The 14,902-nt window shown below is 36.0% G+C and overlaps 1 protein-coding gene across 1 annotated transcript in view; it reads right to left on the minus strand.

Annotated features, from left to right (window-relative positions):
* The window catches only part of DAGLB (diacylglycerol lipase beta), a 56,356-nt gene that overhangs the window by 35,751 nt on the left and 5,703 nt on the right, over nt 1-14,902 (minus strand). Inside the window, exon 2 of the mRNA XM_069084917.1 lies at nt 9,008-9,159. Within this exon, the coding sequence (XP_068941018.1) occupies nt 9,008-9,159 (152 nt within the window). The remainder of the gene's footprint in view (nt 1-9,007; nt 9,160-14,902) is intronic.

The raw sequence follows: 14,902 nt of genomic DNA on the forward strand, positions 1-14,902 counted from the left end.
GGACAAAGGAAAGTTAAGCACATAATTTCATGTACATGCATACACATACATACACACAATCACACAAAGAAAGAAACAAGCAAAGAATTTGGTATAGAAATACAAAATCATCTCAATAGGGTTAACAGGCAAGGACAGGGAGAGGTGGGATTCAGGGGGGAGTATAATGCCAGGAAAGGAATAGTTGCAAGCAAAATAAACCAGCTTCAGAGGGTAGATTCTAAAAAGCAAATTAAAAGAAGGAAAACAGAAAAGGTAAAAACCGTGATCAGGATATGGGCTAAGGAAGGAGAGGTGAGAGCAGAAGAGAAGTAAATCGGTTATAAACGACTAGGTTTTTTTGGTGTGGTTGTTGTTGAAGGCAATTAGGGTTAAGCCCTGGGTTACACAGCTAGTAAGAGTCTGAGGCCAGATTTGAACTCAGGTCCTTCTGATTCCAGGTCTAATGGTCTACCCACAGTGCCACCTAGTTACCCCATAAGAGATTAGTATTGATCACATTTCTTCTTCTTTACCATAAAGTCACAGTGAATAATTTTTCCAGCCCAAGGTGGCTTAGGGGGAAAGACAAAGAAATTTGCCAGTATTGGAGATGGTGACTGAGACTAGTTAGAGACATGCTGCAAGGACTAGATAAAGTCCAAGGACTAATAAAGAGCTGAGACTGGGCACCAGGGCAAAAAAAGTTCAAAGGGAATCCCTGTGGTAGTACAAGATACAAGAGTGTGTGCCAGGTGGCAGCTCTGTTGCCCACTACACAATTCTGGGTTACAGGTCCAATGAAGAGTATATGTCATTGCATAGGTCCTAGAACAAACTCCTGAAGCAAAAGTTAGCTGTTTGGCTCTGATCCCAGGAGCAGAGCATAGACTCAGATCCATCCTACAGCCCAGTGTGTAAATCTACAGCAGAATAACCAGGGCAGGAGTCCCATACCAAAATGAAGCCTGCAGTTCAGTTAGTCTGAACATGCAGAGCTTCCCAGTAGGCTAATAATGGCTGAGTCCTACAGCAGTTGACTGAAATTCCCAAGCAAGAACAAACCAATAAACTTAAACCTGGCTCAGGAACTTGCAGCACTCAGACCAGAGGAACAGTGAGCAGACTTTGCCCTGGATCACATTACTTTGGGATGAATTAAAGTCTGTAAACCTCCAGCTGTGAAAGCAGCAAAAAGACATAAGGAGACAGAAGCTCCACTTCTGTGGGGTATGTTTACATCCCCCCAAAGGGCACAAAGGTAGCATTAACATAAAAGCCAAAGTCAGGAATTAGGCTGAAGAAATGCTCAAACAAACCAAAAAGAATCCCACCATAAAGAGCCATAATGGCAACAAGGAACACAAACCAAGGAGAAGAAAAAGATTCAAAAAAATCTACAGTTCTCAAAGATAAATGTAGCTTTGACACAAGTACAACAGAAATTCTTAGGAAGGCTAAAGAAGAGTTTTGCTTTCTTTTTAAGAACTAAAATTATTTTTAAAACTAAATGAGAACAGTGGAAAAAATGGCAAAAGAAATTAGAGATGGGTAACAAAGGTAAAAAAAGAGAATAGCTTGGAACAAGAGATACAAAGCTTTATTGAATAACTCATTGTGAATGAGTTATTACGAGTGAATTATTAATGTCTCAGAATCAACCAAACAGAAGCTTATGGGGGGGTAGGGCTGGGAGGTGATACTTGAACTTCATTCTCATCTGAACTAATTAAAGAAGAGAAGAATACACACACACACACACACACACATACATACATACATACATACCCCACATGCAGAGTTAGGTACATAAATACAACAGGAAAAGCAGAGAGAGAAAGATTAAGGGAAAGGGAGAGGAAAAAAAAGAAGGGGGGAATAAAAGGAAGGGTAAATCACTAGACAGATTAATCAGGACCAAAACTAACTCTTAAAGAGATGGGGGGCAGGGAGGGGGGGAAGAGAAGGAACAAATTTAAGAGAACAGAAGATTGCCACTGCTGCTCATGCAAAGAAACCTTGTTTAACCAGGCTTCACAAGGAATGTCCAAGTGATATTTTGTATCCTGACATGCAAGACGAATAACAGTCTAAGAGACAAGGTCTCTAATTTTGGGACCACTACCAATGTGGGCCATTTTTAACTATTCCACAGAGATCACACTATCAAAATCTGTATATATGCCACATTCAGTTAAATCAATCTTGAGGGGAAAACTTATCTCTAAACACTTTTATCAACAAAAGACAGAAAGAACAGATTAATAAAACAGGCATTCAACTCAAGAAATCTAGAAAGAAGCAACAAATCAAAGAACTCCAGACAATCATTAAAACAGAAATTCTGAATATCAATGAATTAACAAAAAACCTGAAAGCAAAAATACTCTGAATTAAACCATTTACCAAGACAAAGTCAAAATGGATACAATAACCTATATATATATATATATATATATAATCTGGATACAAATCAAAATGGATACAATAACCTATATATATATATATCGATATAAAGGGAGATAGAACTAGAAATTTAGAACACGTAACATATTACCTATCAGACTTATAAATAGAACAATTCACGAATAAACAAGAGGCAGTGAGCATTACGAGGTATAAAACTGATAATTTCATTACATTAAATTAAAAAGGTTTTGTTTGTACAAATAAAACCAATATAGCCAAAATTAGAAGGAAAGCAGAAAATTGGGGGGGGGGGGCGGTTTACAGACTGTTTCTCAGTTAAATGTCTCATTTCTCAAATGTAAGGAACTTTTTTCAAATTTACAAGTCATTCCCCAACTGATACATAGTCAAAGGACATGAATAGGCAGTTTTTCAATGATCCAAGACTACATATAGTTATATGAGGAAAATGCTCTAAAACAATAGTGTCTAGAGAAATGAAAACTAAAACAACTTTGGGATATCATCTTACACCTATCAAATTGGCTAAAATGATAAATGTTTTTCAATTGGGGAATGACTAAACAAGTTGTGGTTTATGACTGTGATACAATGTTACTGTGTTATAAGAAATAATGGGGGCAGCTAGGTGGCACAGTAAATAGAGCACTAGCTCTGAAGACAGGAGGACCTGAGTTCAAATATGACCTCAGACACTTAACACACTTACTAGCTGTGTGACTTTGGGAAAGTCACTTAACCCCAACTGCCCTCCCCCCCCAAAAAATGTTCTCTTGTAGCCGTGTGACACAACCCCAATTGCCTTCCAAAAAGCAAAAAAAAAAAAAAGTTAGCTGGTTGAGTTTAGAAAAATATGAAATAATGAAAAGCAAAATGAGCAGTACCAAGAGAATCTTGTACAAAGTAACAGAAATTATGTTCTAAGAACAACTCTGAATAACTAATTCATGTTTGGGTTTTTTTTGCTTTTTGGAGGACAGTTGGGGTTAAGCAACTTGCCTGAAGTCACACAGCTAGTAAGTGTCTTAAGTGTCTGAGGCTGGATTCTGGATTTGAACTCAGGTCCTCCTGACTCCAGGGCTGGTGCTCTATTCATTGCACCACCTAGCCGCCCCATCTTGAGTATCATAAATACTTAAACCAACTACAAAGGACTTAGAAAGGAAGATGTTATCCACCTTCAGAGAAAGAACTGTTAAATAGAAGTATGTATAGTATGGTTTTACATACATATGCATATGCATATATTTGTGTTTAATTGTAGCCTTGGCTAGGGTATGGCAAGGAGGGAGGGAGAAAAAAAATGAAAAGTGCGCAACAGAGAAAAAAGAAAACTTGGAAGCCCAGAAAAGCTGGTAACTTGGAAAATGCGCAGTATTTATTACATAGTTGTTTTTTTAAAGTAAACAGTCTAAGATGGAAATTCATGATTTTATACTAAAGTCTCTTTATGTTGTGCTATGTACATGGAAATGTTCTTTTTTTTGGTCTTTTTGTATTTAAGTTCAAAAAAATAAAAAATTTTTTAAAAAATTAAAAAAAAGAAAAGCAAAAAAAGTACACTAAATTGAATTGATAAATAAAGCTAGGAACTTTTTTTAAGAATAAAATAGATAATCCATTAGTCTGCTTGGAAGAAAAGAAAACCCAATCTCCAACATTAAAATGGAAAAAGGAAAACATGACAAACAAATGTAGGAAATTATTTTTCTCAATTATATGCCAATAAAACTTAATGAGTGTATTAAATATTTGCAAAAAAAATAAAAAACTCAGATTAAATGAATAAAGTTCACCCAATATCAGGTTTGGGTTAAAAATCCCAGATTAATCTACCCAGATCCAGTCACTCTCTACCAACCTCCAGTTCTAAATCATCCCGTCTGAGGTTCCCAACTAGATGTCTCACATATATCTCAAATCAGTGTGTCCAAAATAAATCTCATTATCTTTCTTCCCAAATACACCTTTCTTCCTAATATCCCTATTTCTGTTAACGAGTCCACTACCCTTCCAGATACTCAGGTACATAACCTGAGTCATCCATTAACTTCCCTCTCCTTCTCCCCTTAAAACCAATCAGTTGCCAAATTTTGTCCATTCTACCTTCTCTACATCTCTCCCATCCATCTCCTTTTCTCTATTCACATGGCAATCATCATAGTTCAAGCTCTCATGACCACTTGCCTGGACTACTGCAATGTTTCCTGACTGGTCTCACAGCTTCCACTTTCTTTCTACTCTAATCTATCCTTCACACAATGCTATATAGATATTCCTAAAGCACAGGTCCAAGCATGTCACCTTCCTACTCAAGAAACATTGGTGGCTTCCACTTGCTCCTCAGATAAAATATAAACTCTTTTTTGACGGGCTGGCATTTCAAGTCCTTCACAGTCTGTGACCATTCCAAGGTATTACACGTTATTCAAGCATTCTATGTTCCAGTCAAACTGGCATACTTTCTATTCCCATAGATAACATTCCATCTCTTTCTTCCCTTTCTCTGCTCAAGCTGTGCCCCACACCTCAGATGTACTCTCTACTCTCTCCTTACCTCAGCCCCTTAGAATCTAATTTCTTTCGAGCCTCACATCAAATGCAACCTTATATAGGAGGCCAACCATTATTCTCCCCTGCCCTAGTATAATCCCCCTTAAATCAGTACAATGGGCTCACTAATGTCATCTTTAGAAAGACATAGCTACCACATAATCACATAGTGGAGTCTGAAGAGAAAACAAGGAAATGGAACAAAATTAAATCTTATTTCAAGTTTCAAAAGGAGAAAAAAACCAACTAGATTACTAGTTGCTTGTCAACTTGGAATGTATAGCTATAGTTACAAATTATCAGTAACCAAAGTAGAATGTGAGGGGGACATGTACAAAAAAGTACAGGAAATTAAATACTGCTGTCTTAAAGGGGAAACAATCTAAATGCTACCCCTTAAACTTAAAATTTAGTCCACATTTCAAAAGCAGAATCACAGAATGCAGTTGGAAAGGACCTCAGAATCCATCTAGCCCAATCTACAGGTAAACAAAAATCCCTTCTAAAACATTTCCTACAGGAAACTTACATATTATTCAGTCTACAAATGAAAATTTCATTTAAGTTGAGCTCAGAATAAGAAAGTCTGACTTTGAGTCCTATGTAGGACACTGACCAGTGGTGTGATGATGGGCAACTCATTTAACCTCTCTGAGTTGCAGTTTCCTAATCTGTAAAATGGAAATAATATTGGTGTTACCAACACCTCTGAGCTTTTGTGAGGACTTTCTATACCTTTTAAAATACTACATAAATGTGAGTTACATTTTTTAAAAAGAGTTCATCTTTTTACTTTAAAGTTTTCCCCTAAAATACTTTGTGTTGTTTCTCTGACCTGTCATTTTCTCAGACTTATCAAACTACCCAGTGAGGAAGCTTACTCCACCACTGCAGACCAGCAAGTAAAGACTGCTTTATTCACCGTATCTGTATTCCCCAAACTTGGCACAATTTAGTGCTTGCTTATTCACTGGCTTATACAGTCTTAAAATAATCACTGCACTAAATTAAATCTATTTTCTGTGAGGCTATCATCATAAGTGACATTTGTAAAAAGTACATTACATGTTAGAAAGGAAAATTCAAGTGATAGGTATAATAATAATGACATATAGCATTTTAAGATTTACAAAGCACTCTGCATACATTAACTCATTTGACCCTCACAACAACCCTGTGAAGCAGTTACAGTTTTTATTCCCATTTTACCAATGAGGAAACTGAGACTCAGAGGGGTAAAGTGGCTTGTTTGGGGTCACACAGCTAGTAAGTGTATTTAAACACAGAGCTCCCTAACTTTAAGTTCAGTACTCTCTGCTCTATACCATTCAGATTATCAAGAATTATATGGTGATTTAACTAGTTTTATTCTTCAAATGTTAATGGCAATAAACACTAAACTAATAATAATAAAATTAAAATATTATAAAATAATATTCATTTTAAATTGTTTGGTAATTTACCAAACAAGTTGCCTTACATTCAAAAATAAAAAAAGCAAAAACATTTACACACTTGGAGAATTCATTAACAAAGACATTTTGGCCACTTAAGGGATCCCCCTGGATCAATCAATTCAAACATCATCTTGAGAATACCAAAATGTAGTGATATAAAGAAGACAATTCAGTTTTAGGAAATTACATAAGAGAAAGTAAAAGAAACAAATTAAGTTCCAAAAAAATGTTTAAAGTTAGAAGGTACACTAGATATTATCTAGTACAACCTCCAAATTTACATGACATCCTTAGAAAAAAGCCTTACACATAGTAGGCATATATGTTAAATTGACGACAATTTAGATTACAGCTTTGGTCTACTGGTGCTATGATGTTTCTCCAGATTTTAGATATTTAATAACTATTTAATAATTAGATATTTAACAGATTTTAAAGATCTGACTAAGGACCATGTATTTGCAGAGTCTCAAGAATTAAAAGGGACCATACTAGTTTATGAAGCTACCCATTCCATTGCTAGACAGCACTATTAGAAAATTCTTCACAGTGAGCTGTAATCTGCTACCCTATAATTTATACTCACTCATCTTAAAATGTTGTTTTATGACATTATAGTCACCCAACATACTAGCTACCATTTCTACCATTGTGTCATGTATTCGACAAATATGCTTTCTAGTGAAAAGAGCTATGATTTAAAAAAAAAAATCCTAGACATTGTGAGCTGAGATGGGCTGCGTCAGGGCTGCCTTGCCTAGTTCCCAGTGTTATATGATCTGAACTGGATCCCTTGGATTAAGAATTTTCATGAACTGATTGTTCATATATGGCCACTTTCTACCTGAATTTGTTAGTCTGTGTTCTTGTTATCTATAGTGAGATTTATTTTATTAGGGCTTTATGCTGTTGGAGTTGGAACGTTGGGGTTTTTTCCTAATTCCTCTTGTCTTGACCTTAGAGACTTGACCCAGCCTCATAGGACTGGAAGCCAAAATATTACTTTATATCATTTTCAGCCAGTAGCTCCTGCAACTATTGCCATCTCTAGGTCTGTTTTCTCATCATCCTGATCCATGACAAAGGATTGAACTTCTCATCAGTGCAGCTTTTACCTGTCCCAGAAATACTTTCTCCCTCACAGAAAAGGAGGTTCATATGGAGCAAACATTTCTTAAGCATCTCTTTGACAACCTACCATTTACAAGCATCCAGACTGTGCTATTTATGTTTAATTTCCCCCCCTAACTTGTAGACAGCTTGTATAAGAACATTTGCAGAAGGAAAATTTTTTTAAAAGAAAAATATGTTATCAAACTTGTTATTAATTCTGAAACCTGACTATTTTTTTCAACATATTTTTAAGTAATATTAAAATCAGGTCTTTAGGGGCGGCTAGGTGGCGCAGTGAGTAAAGTGAATAAAGTGCTGACCCTGGAGTCAGGAGGACCCGAGTTCAGTTCCAGCCTCAGACACTTAACGCCCACACAAAAAAAACTAGCCATGTAACCTTGGGCAAGTTACTTAACACCAATTGCCCTCCAAAAGGCAAAAAAAAAAAAATCAGGTCTTTAAAAGAAACTAAGGTGAAAAAATGTAAAGGAAAAATTCAGTAGTTATCATATCTTAAACTATATTATAAGGCAAGAGCATTTTGTTGAGGTGTAAAATGGATAATTCCAATTACTTTAAAATTTTCTTGTATAAATAAAATCAATGTAGCCAAGATTAAAAGGAAAGCAGAAAATTAAAAAAAAAATTTTTCACAGCCAATCTCTCAGATAATATATGACTGTGATGGAATATTGCTATGATATAAGAAATGATGCACTGGTTGATTTAGAAAAATATGTTAAGACTTGGACCTATGAAGGAAAATGCTATCCACCTCCAGAGAAAGAACTGACACATAGAAACATGCATAGTATAAGTCTCTATATGTACATATGTGTGTTTATAGATATGTATGTATATATTTGCATTTAACTGGGAAGGGGGGGTAGGAAGAAGAAAAAACAAAATAAAAAGTACACATCAAAGAACAACAACAAAAAAACACCTAGAAGGAAGCACAGAAAAGCTGGGTGGTTTTAAAAACAATGTGCAGGATTTATTATATAGGTTTTCATGAAATGGAAATTTATTGTTTTATACTGAATGCTGTCTTATACTCTGCTGTGTACATGTAAATGCTCTTTGTTTTCTTATTTTGTATTTTAGTTTAAAAATGAATAAAATATAAAAAGTAAAAACAAAATCAAGTCTTTATTTTAAAAGATGGAATATACATTAGTATGAAAGAAAAAACCCAAATCCAACATAAAAATGTTAAGCAAGATAGGGCCTCTCTTAGCTGATGACAATATAGAAATCTTGATACTTCTTTATCTCCTATAGTCCTTATCAGAGGGCAGAGAGTATAGTAGCACATCACCAAATACATGATTATTTATAATACAAAACATACAAATAAAGATATTTTCTTCACCCTTGCAAAAAAGGCTTTGTTTTTTAAAAATTCATGGAATATGAGTAACATGTTTAAAAATTGTGGCAAGAAATTAAATATTTTGAGTTTCAATATTTACCTTTCATGCTGACATATACAACTGCTGATATGACACATATTATAACAGCCAGAAGAATAATGAGTACAATCAGATAGCTGTTCAACAAAGCTCCCCCGACACAATTAAGCTTTCCTTTCTGTTTAAGATACAAAATAAGAATTCCAATCCACCTGCAAGGAAACAACAAAAAATGCAGAAAAAAATGAATTAGTACAAGACATTTTATTCTGGAAAATGAGCCAGTAGAGCTGTTCTGTATTAAACAGTATGTAAATGAAGAAAATGAGTTTATCAACACCTTATTTGTCAGCATTTATTCAAAACAAACCAAGGGTAACTTAAATAAGAGTTTCTATTAATAATTAAATTAGCGAGAAATAGTATTCTTATTTTCTCTTTTAAAATTAGCTTTACTTTGTCAATTCTTATGTAATTGCCTTTATTCAATAAAATAACTGATTGTAAAAGAATTCCTAACAAAACTAACTTTACATAGTTAAGTACTAACATTTAAACAATGCTTTAAAGTTTGTAAGGCATTGAAACTATCTTTTCATTTTGATGATTTTGTCATTTTCATTTCAAATACTAACCCCTAAAATTCTAACCAACAAGTAACAATAATGAAGGAATTTAATGATGTAACACTATCTTTATACATATATTATCTTACTTGATCTTTCTAACACCCCTGTAAGATAGGCATTTCAAATCACATTTACCCCATTTTACAGATGAAAAAAACTAAGGCTCTGAAAGTAATTTGTCCAAAGTCACATGGCTAAAGAGGCAAGGCATCATGATGTGATAAAAAGACCTATGATTTGGGTTCAAAGATCAGTTCTGTTATTTACTTTTTTTTTTTTTAAGCAATCGGGGTTAAGTAACTTGCTCAAGGTTACACGGCCAGTTATTTCTGGGTGTGGTGCTGAGTGTCTCTGAGCCCGGGATTCGATCTCCAGGTCGTCCCAACACTGGAGCCGGTGCTCTTACTCACTGAGCCACCTGGCCGCCCCTTGTTATTTACTTCTTATGTGATCTTGAGCAAAGGCACTTTAGAAGAGACTGGACTAGATGCTCCTTAATGTCCTTTCTAGCTCTTTTTAAGAGTATGACTTGGACTCAAACCCAGGTCTTCTGACTCCAAGGTCAGAGTATCTTTTAGTAAAAGGTAGCAAGGTTTGTAATAAAAAGAAAATATTAATCTTTGAATAACCAAGAATCGAGGAATTTTTTTAATGCAACTGAGAACATTTACAGTCTTTTCTTGATATTTTACTTTAGTATAATGAGATAGTTTTATCTGCCGGTATTTCTATCATCTGGGTATAGAGAACAAATCTCATGGACCAAATGGCTTTCCCATAGCTGTTCAAACATTTGTCCCTCAATGTCAGAAATCAAAATAACAATAAGTTATTCAATGCTTTCAAAGGCAAAAAAGTATTTCAAGTTTTTTTTTTTTTTTGAGTTTCATTGGGTTTCAGGTAAAATACATTACTAGGGTGAAAAATAATTCAGCAGTACCTTGGCAGCTTAAATATGGCATGAACACATTTTTCAGCAATCACTTTGTCAGTACTTAAGTTTTTACCATCTATCTAGTAACTAGAGAATTTAAGTGGCAAACTAGTTACTGTAAGTGTATGTTATTTGGATAGAATAATCTAAAAAAAAAAAAAAGATACCCCCCCCAAAAAATTTCCAAACTTATAGCTGAACTGAAATGGAAGGTTACTCAGTAACTTGAATGTAAGTCATCTGGACACATTTTAAATAAAAGTAACCAAAAAATTCTAGTTTTACATCTATAGTATTCTTTCACTTAGCAGTAAAAATTCAGATATCTCAGAGGACACAGACTTATAAACTGAATTTAAGCACCCAAAGTTAGAAAAATAAAATAAACTACCATATTATCAGATCTAGAGATTACAAATTACTGCTTTTGGTAAACTTTGAAGCTAATATGGTAAAGCACTGGAAAGAACACTAGAATAGGGATGGCGTAGTGGTAGTTCTGCTAATAACCACCTGAACCACCTAGGATAGGTCACTACCATTCTCTGAGCTTCAATTTCCTCATTTATAAAAGGGGAACTGTCCTCTAAAGTCCCTTCTAACTCTAGAATTCTGATAGTTTTTTCAGGAGTTTCTACTTGAGGAAAGATTATAATTTCCAAGGCAGTGCGAAAAAGGCCTCACCTTCAGAGCAAGAGTGTTTTCTTACTCTGAAACCCTGTGCCTTCAGTATACTGGATTATTGCTGAGCAGCAACCAACCTACTACGAATCTAAAATAAGCCACTGACCTGCGGAACAGAGAAAGCAGGACTAGGGAATAAAATTATGGATTTGGAATGAGGCTGACCTAGGTTCCAATACTACCTCTACCGTTTACTAGCTTTGTATTAAGTGATATAGTACAATAGGAATGGCAGAGACAGAGGCAAGATGGAGAAGTACCTGAGCTCTTCCCAAACTCCTCCAAATACCTTTAAATAATGACTCTAAACAAATTCTAGAGTAGTAGAACCCACAAAAGACAGAATGAAAACAATTTTCTAGCCCAAGGCAATTTAGAAAGTCAGCAAGAAAGGTCTACTGCACCACAGTGAGAATGGATCATAATCCTGCAAAGGCTACATCAACACAGACAAGACTCCAGCAAACCAGGAACAGGCCTTGGGCCACTCGGGACAATGGCAGTGATGGGGTGCTTGGGGTGTCTATGGTTGTAACATCAATTTGTAAAATCACATTTCTCCCTTCCCCCAGCCTCAGAGCATTAACTCTGCCCCTTCCCCCTGCTAGCACTCTGCCTAACAACAATTCATGAACTGTTTATCTCTCCTTAGTATAATGGCCAGCTGCACCTATAAATCCTTCAATGCACTATCTATAGGTTAACTCCTCAGCCAATTGTACACATCCTGAATCCATTAGCCTTGGTTCCCAACATCCATCCTGTCAAACATGACACTAATGGGTGGCAGACTAGGCACTTCTCAGTCAGCCCTGACTGCTAGCTGACTTAGTGACATTTCAAGCCTAAAACCACATCTCCAGGTGGCCCCCGCCTTGAGTTATTTCCCAGTGAATTATGGGCAATACACCTGAGCAGTTGATATTATAAGTACACGTTCCTTTAAGCACTGACCACTCCTTAACTCCTCCCTAATCCCACACTTACTCAGCTAGTTAGCATAATTGGCATCTGATTTACTATTGTAACTCTTTATAAACTACATCTATCACTTCTTTAAGTTTGCAGGTTCTCTAAGAACTCTTGCCCACTGTAAATCGTAACAATAAACTTTCACAATCCTGACTCAAAAGACTGCTTGGGTCTTGTGAATTCCTTCCAGACTGCACACCAGGGACTCTGGTCATTGATTGGAGTCCCTGTAACACCTATCACCCCCTAGTCAGCAGCAGTGGTTGTTTCTAGACCCCTCAGCCCGCAAATGGTAAAAAGATCAGACAAAGGATCAAAAGGAGATTTACAGGGGTCCTTGTGCTGGCACCAGGGGCAGGACTCTGTTGCATTGCCTAGACTCAGGTCCAGGTTGCAGTCCCAGTGCTAGGAGTACTAGCGCAGCAGAGCTTGCAGCCACAGTTGCGCAGAAACTCTGATCACAGTTACAGGCTTAAAAAGAATACCTGTGGTCGCTCACAAACCAGTGCACAGTACAGAAGAGTAGTAAATTCACCTCTCCCTAGATCAGGTCTGCACAACTTACAGACCTCGGTTACTTGCAACATGTCAAAGAATTTCCTCTATATTTTTAGTGGGCTTCCCAAAATCAGTATGCCGCAAGTTGGGGGCGGGAGGAAACATAAGCAGACTGTGGGCACAAGTTATACAGGCCTACCCTAGATCACACCACCTTAGAAGAGACAAAAAATTACTGGTCCCCAGAATTGCCTCTGAAAACAGCTGCACAAAAAACCTGAAGCTTGGGACGGTGCCCCCCTTCACTTGGGAAGCAAAGCCCCATTTTAGCATAGAATTAAAAGTCAAGAAATAGGCTGGAAAATGAGCAAATAACAGAAAAAAATTTTGACCACAGAAAGTTACTATGGTAACAAGGAAGATCGAAATACACACTCAGAAGAAGACAACAAAATCAAAATTCCTACATCCAAAGCCTCAAAGAAAAATATGAATTGGTCTCAGGCAATGAAAGGGCTCAAAATGGATTTTAAAAATCAAGTAAGAGAGGTAGAGGAAAAATTGGAAAGAGAAATAAGAGTGATGCAAGAAAATGATGAAAAAGAGTCAACAGCTTGATAAAGGAGGCACCAAAAAAATTCTTGTAGAAAATAACACCTTAAAAAATCGAATAGGCCAAATGAAAAAAGATATACAAAAATTCACTGAAGGGAAGAACTCATTTAAAAGTAAAATTGGCCAAATGGAAAAGGAGGTACAAAAGCCCAATGAAGAAAATAATTCCTTAAAAGTTAGAATTGGGCAAGCTAACAATCTTATGAGACATTAGGAAAAAAAAGAAAATCAAAAGAATGAAAAATAGAAAAAATGTGATATATCATTAGAAAAATAACTGACCTGGAAAACAAATCCAGAAGAGATAATTTAGAATTATTGGACTACTTAAAAGTCATGATCAAAAAGAGCCTAGATATCATCTTCCAAGAAATTATCAAGGAAGACTGCCCTGATATTCTAGATCCAGAGGGTAAAATAGAAATTGAAAGAATCTATCACTTACTTCCTGAAAGAGCTCTCAAAATGAAAACTCCCAGGAATATTATAGCCAAATTCCAGACCTCCCAGATCAAGGAAAAAATACTACAAAGCAGCCAAAAAGAAACAATTCAAATATCATGGAGAAACAGTCAGGATAGTACAAGATTTAGCAGCTTCTACAGTAAAGTATCAGTGGGCTTGGAATATATTTTGGAGGGCAAAAGAGCTAGGATTACAACCAAGAATCAACTACCCATCAAAACTGAGTATAATCCTTCAGGGGGAAAACGGATATTCAATGAAATAAAGGACTTTCAAGCATTCCTGATGAAAAGACCAGAGTGGAACAGAAAATTTGATTTTCAAATACAAGATGCAAAAGAAGTATTAAAAGGTAAACAGGAAAGAGAAATCATAAGGGATTCAATAAAGTTAATCTGTTTATATTCCTATATAGGAAAATGATATTTATAATTTCTAAAAACCTCATTATTACAGCAGTTAAGAGTATACATAGACAAAAATGTGAGTAGAATGTGATAGTACAATTATCTAAAAAAAAAAGAAACCTAAGGGATGAGAAAGAAGAATGCACTGGGAGAAGGTGAAAAACAGGTACAATGGGATAAATTATCTTGGGATAAATTATCCAACATAAAAGAGGCCTGAAAGAGATTTTATACTGAAAGGGGAAATGGGGGAAGCAAAGAGGGGAGCACATGAATCTTACTCTCATCAGAATTGGCTAAAAGAAGGAATATACACATTCAGTTGGGTATAGAAATCTATCTTACCATACAGGAAAGTAGGAAGGGAAAGGGATAAGGGTGGAAGGGGGGTAGGTGATAGAAGGGAGGGCAATTTGGGAGATATTAAAGTCAGAAGCAAAAGAGTTTTGAGAATGGACAAGGTAAAAGAAAAAAGAGAGTAGGATAAGTGGGGGGGGGCAAGAAAGGATGGAGGAAAATACATAGTTGGTAATCATTACTGTGAAAAAATAATTTTTCAGTGTTTCTTTGACAAGACTTCATTTCTTAAACATACAGAAAACTGAGTCAAATTTATAAAAATAAGAGCCATAGGGGGTGACTAGGTGGCACAGTGAATAGAGTACCAGCCCTGGAGTCAGGAGTACCTGAGTTCAAATCTGGCCTCAGACACTTAACACGAAAACTAGCCATGTGACCTTGGGCAAGTCAC

Source organism: Petaurus breviceps, unplaced genomic scaffold (genome assembly GCF_028583685.1).
Source record: "Petaurus breviceps papuanus isolate PSGF00001 unplaced genomic scaffold, PetGlider_PUasm1.0 175, whole genome shotgun sequence".
Classification (NCBI taxonomy): domain Eukaryota; kingdom Metazoa; phylum Chordata; class Mammalia; order Diprotodontia; family Petauridae; genus Petaurus; species Petaurus breviceps.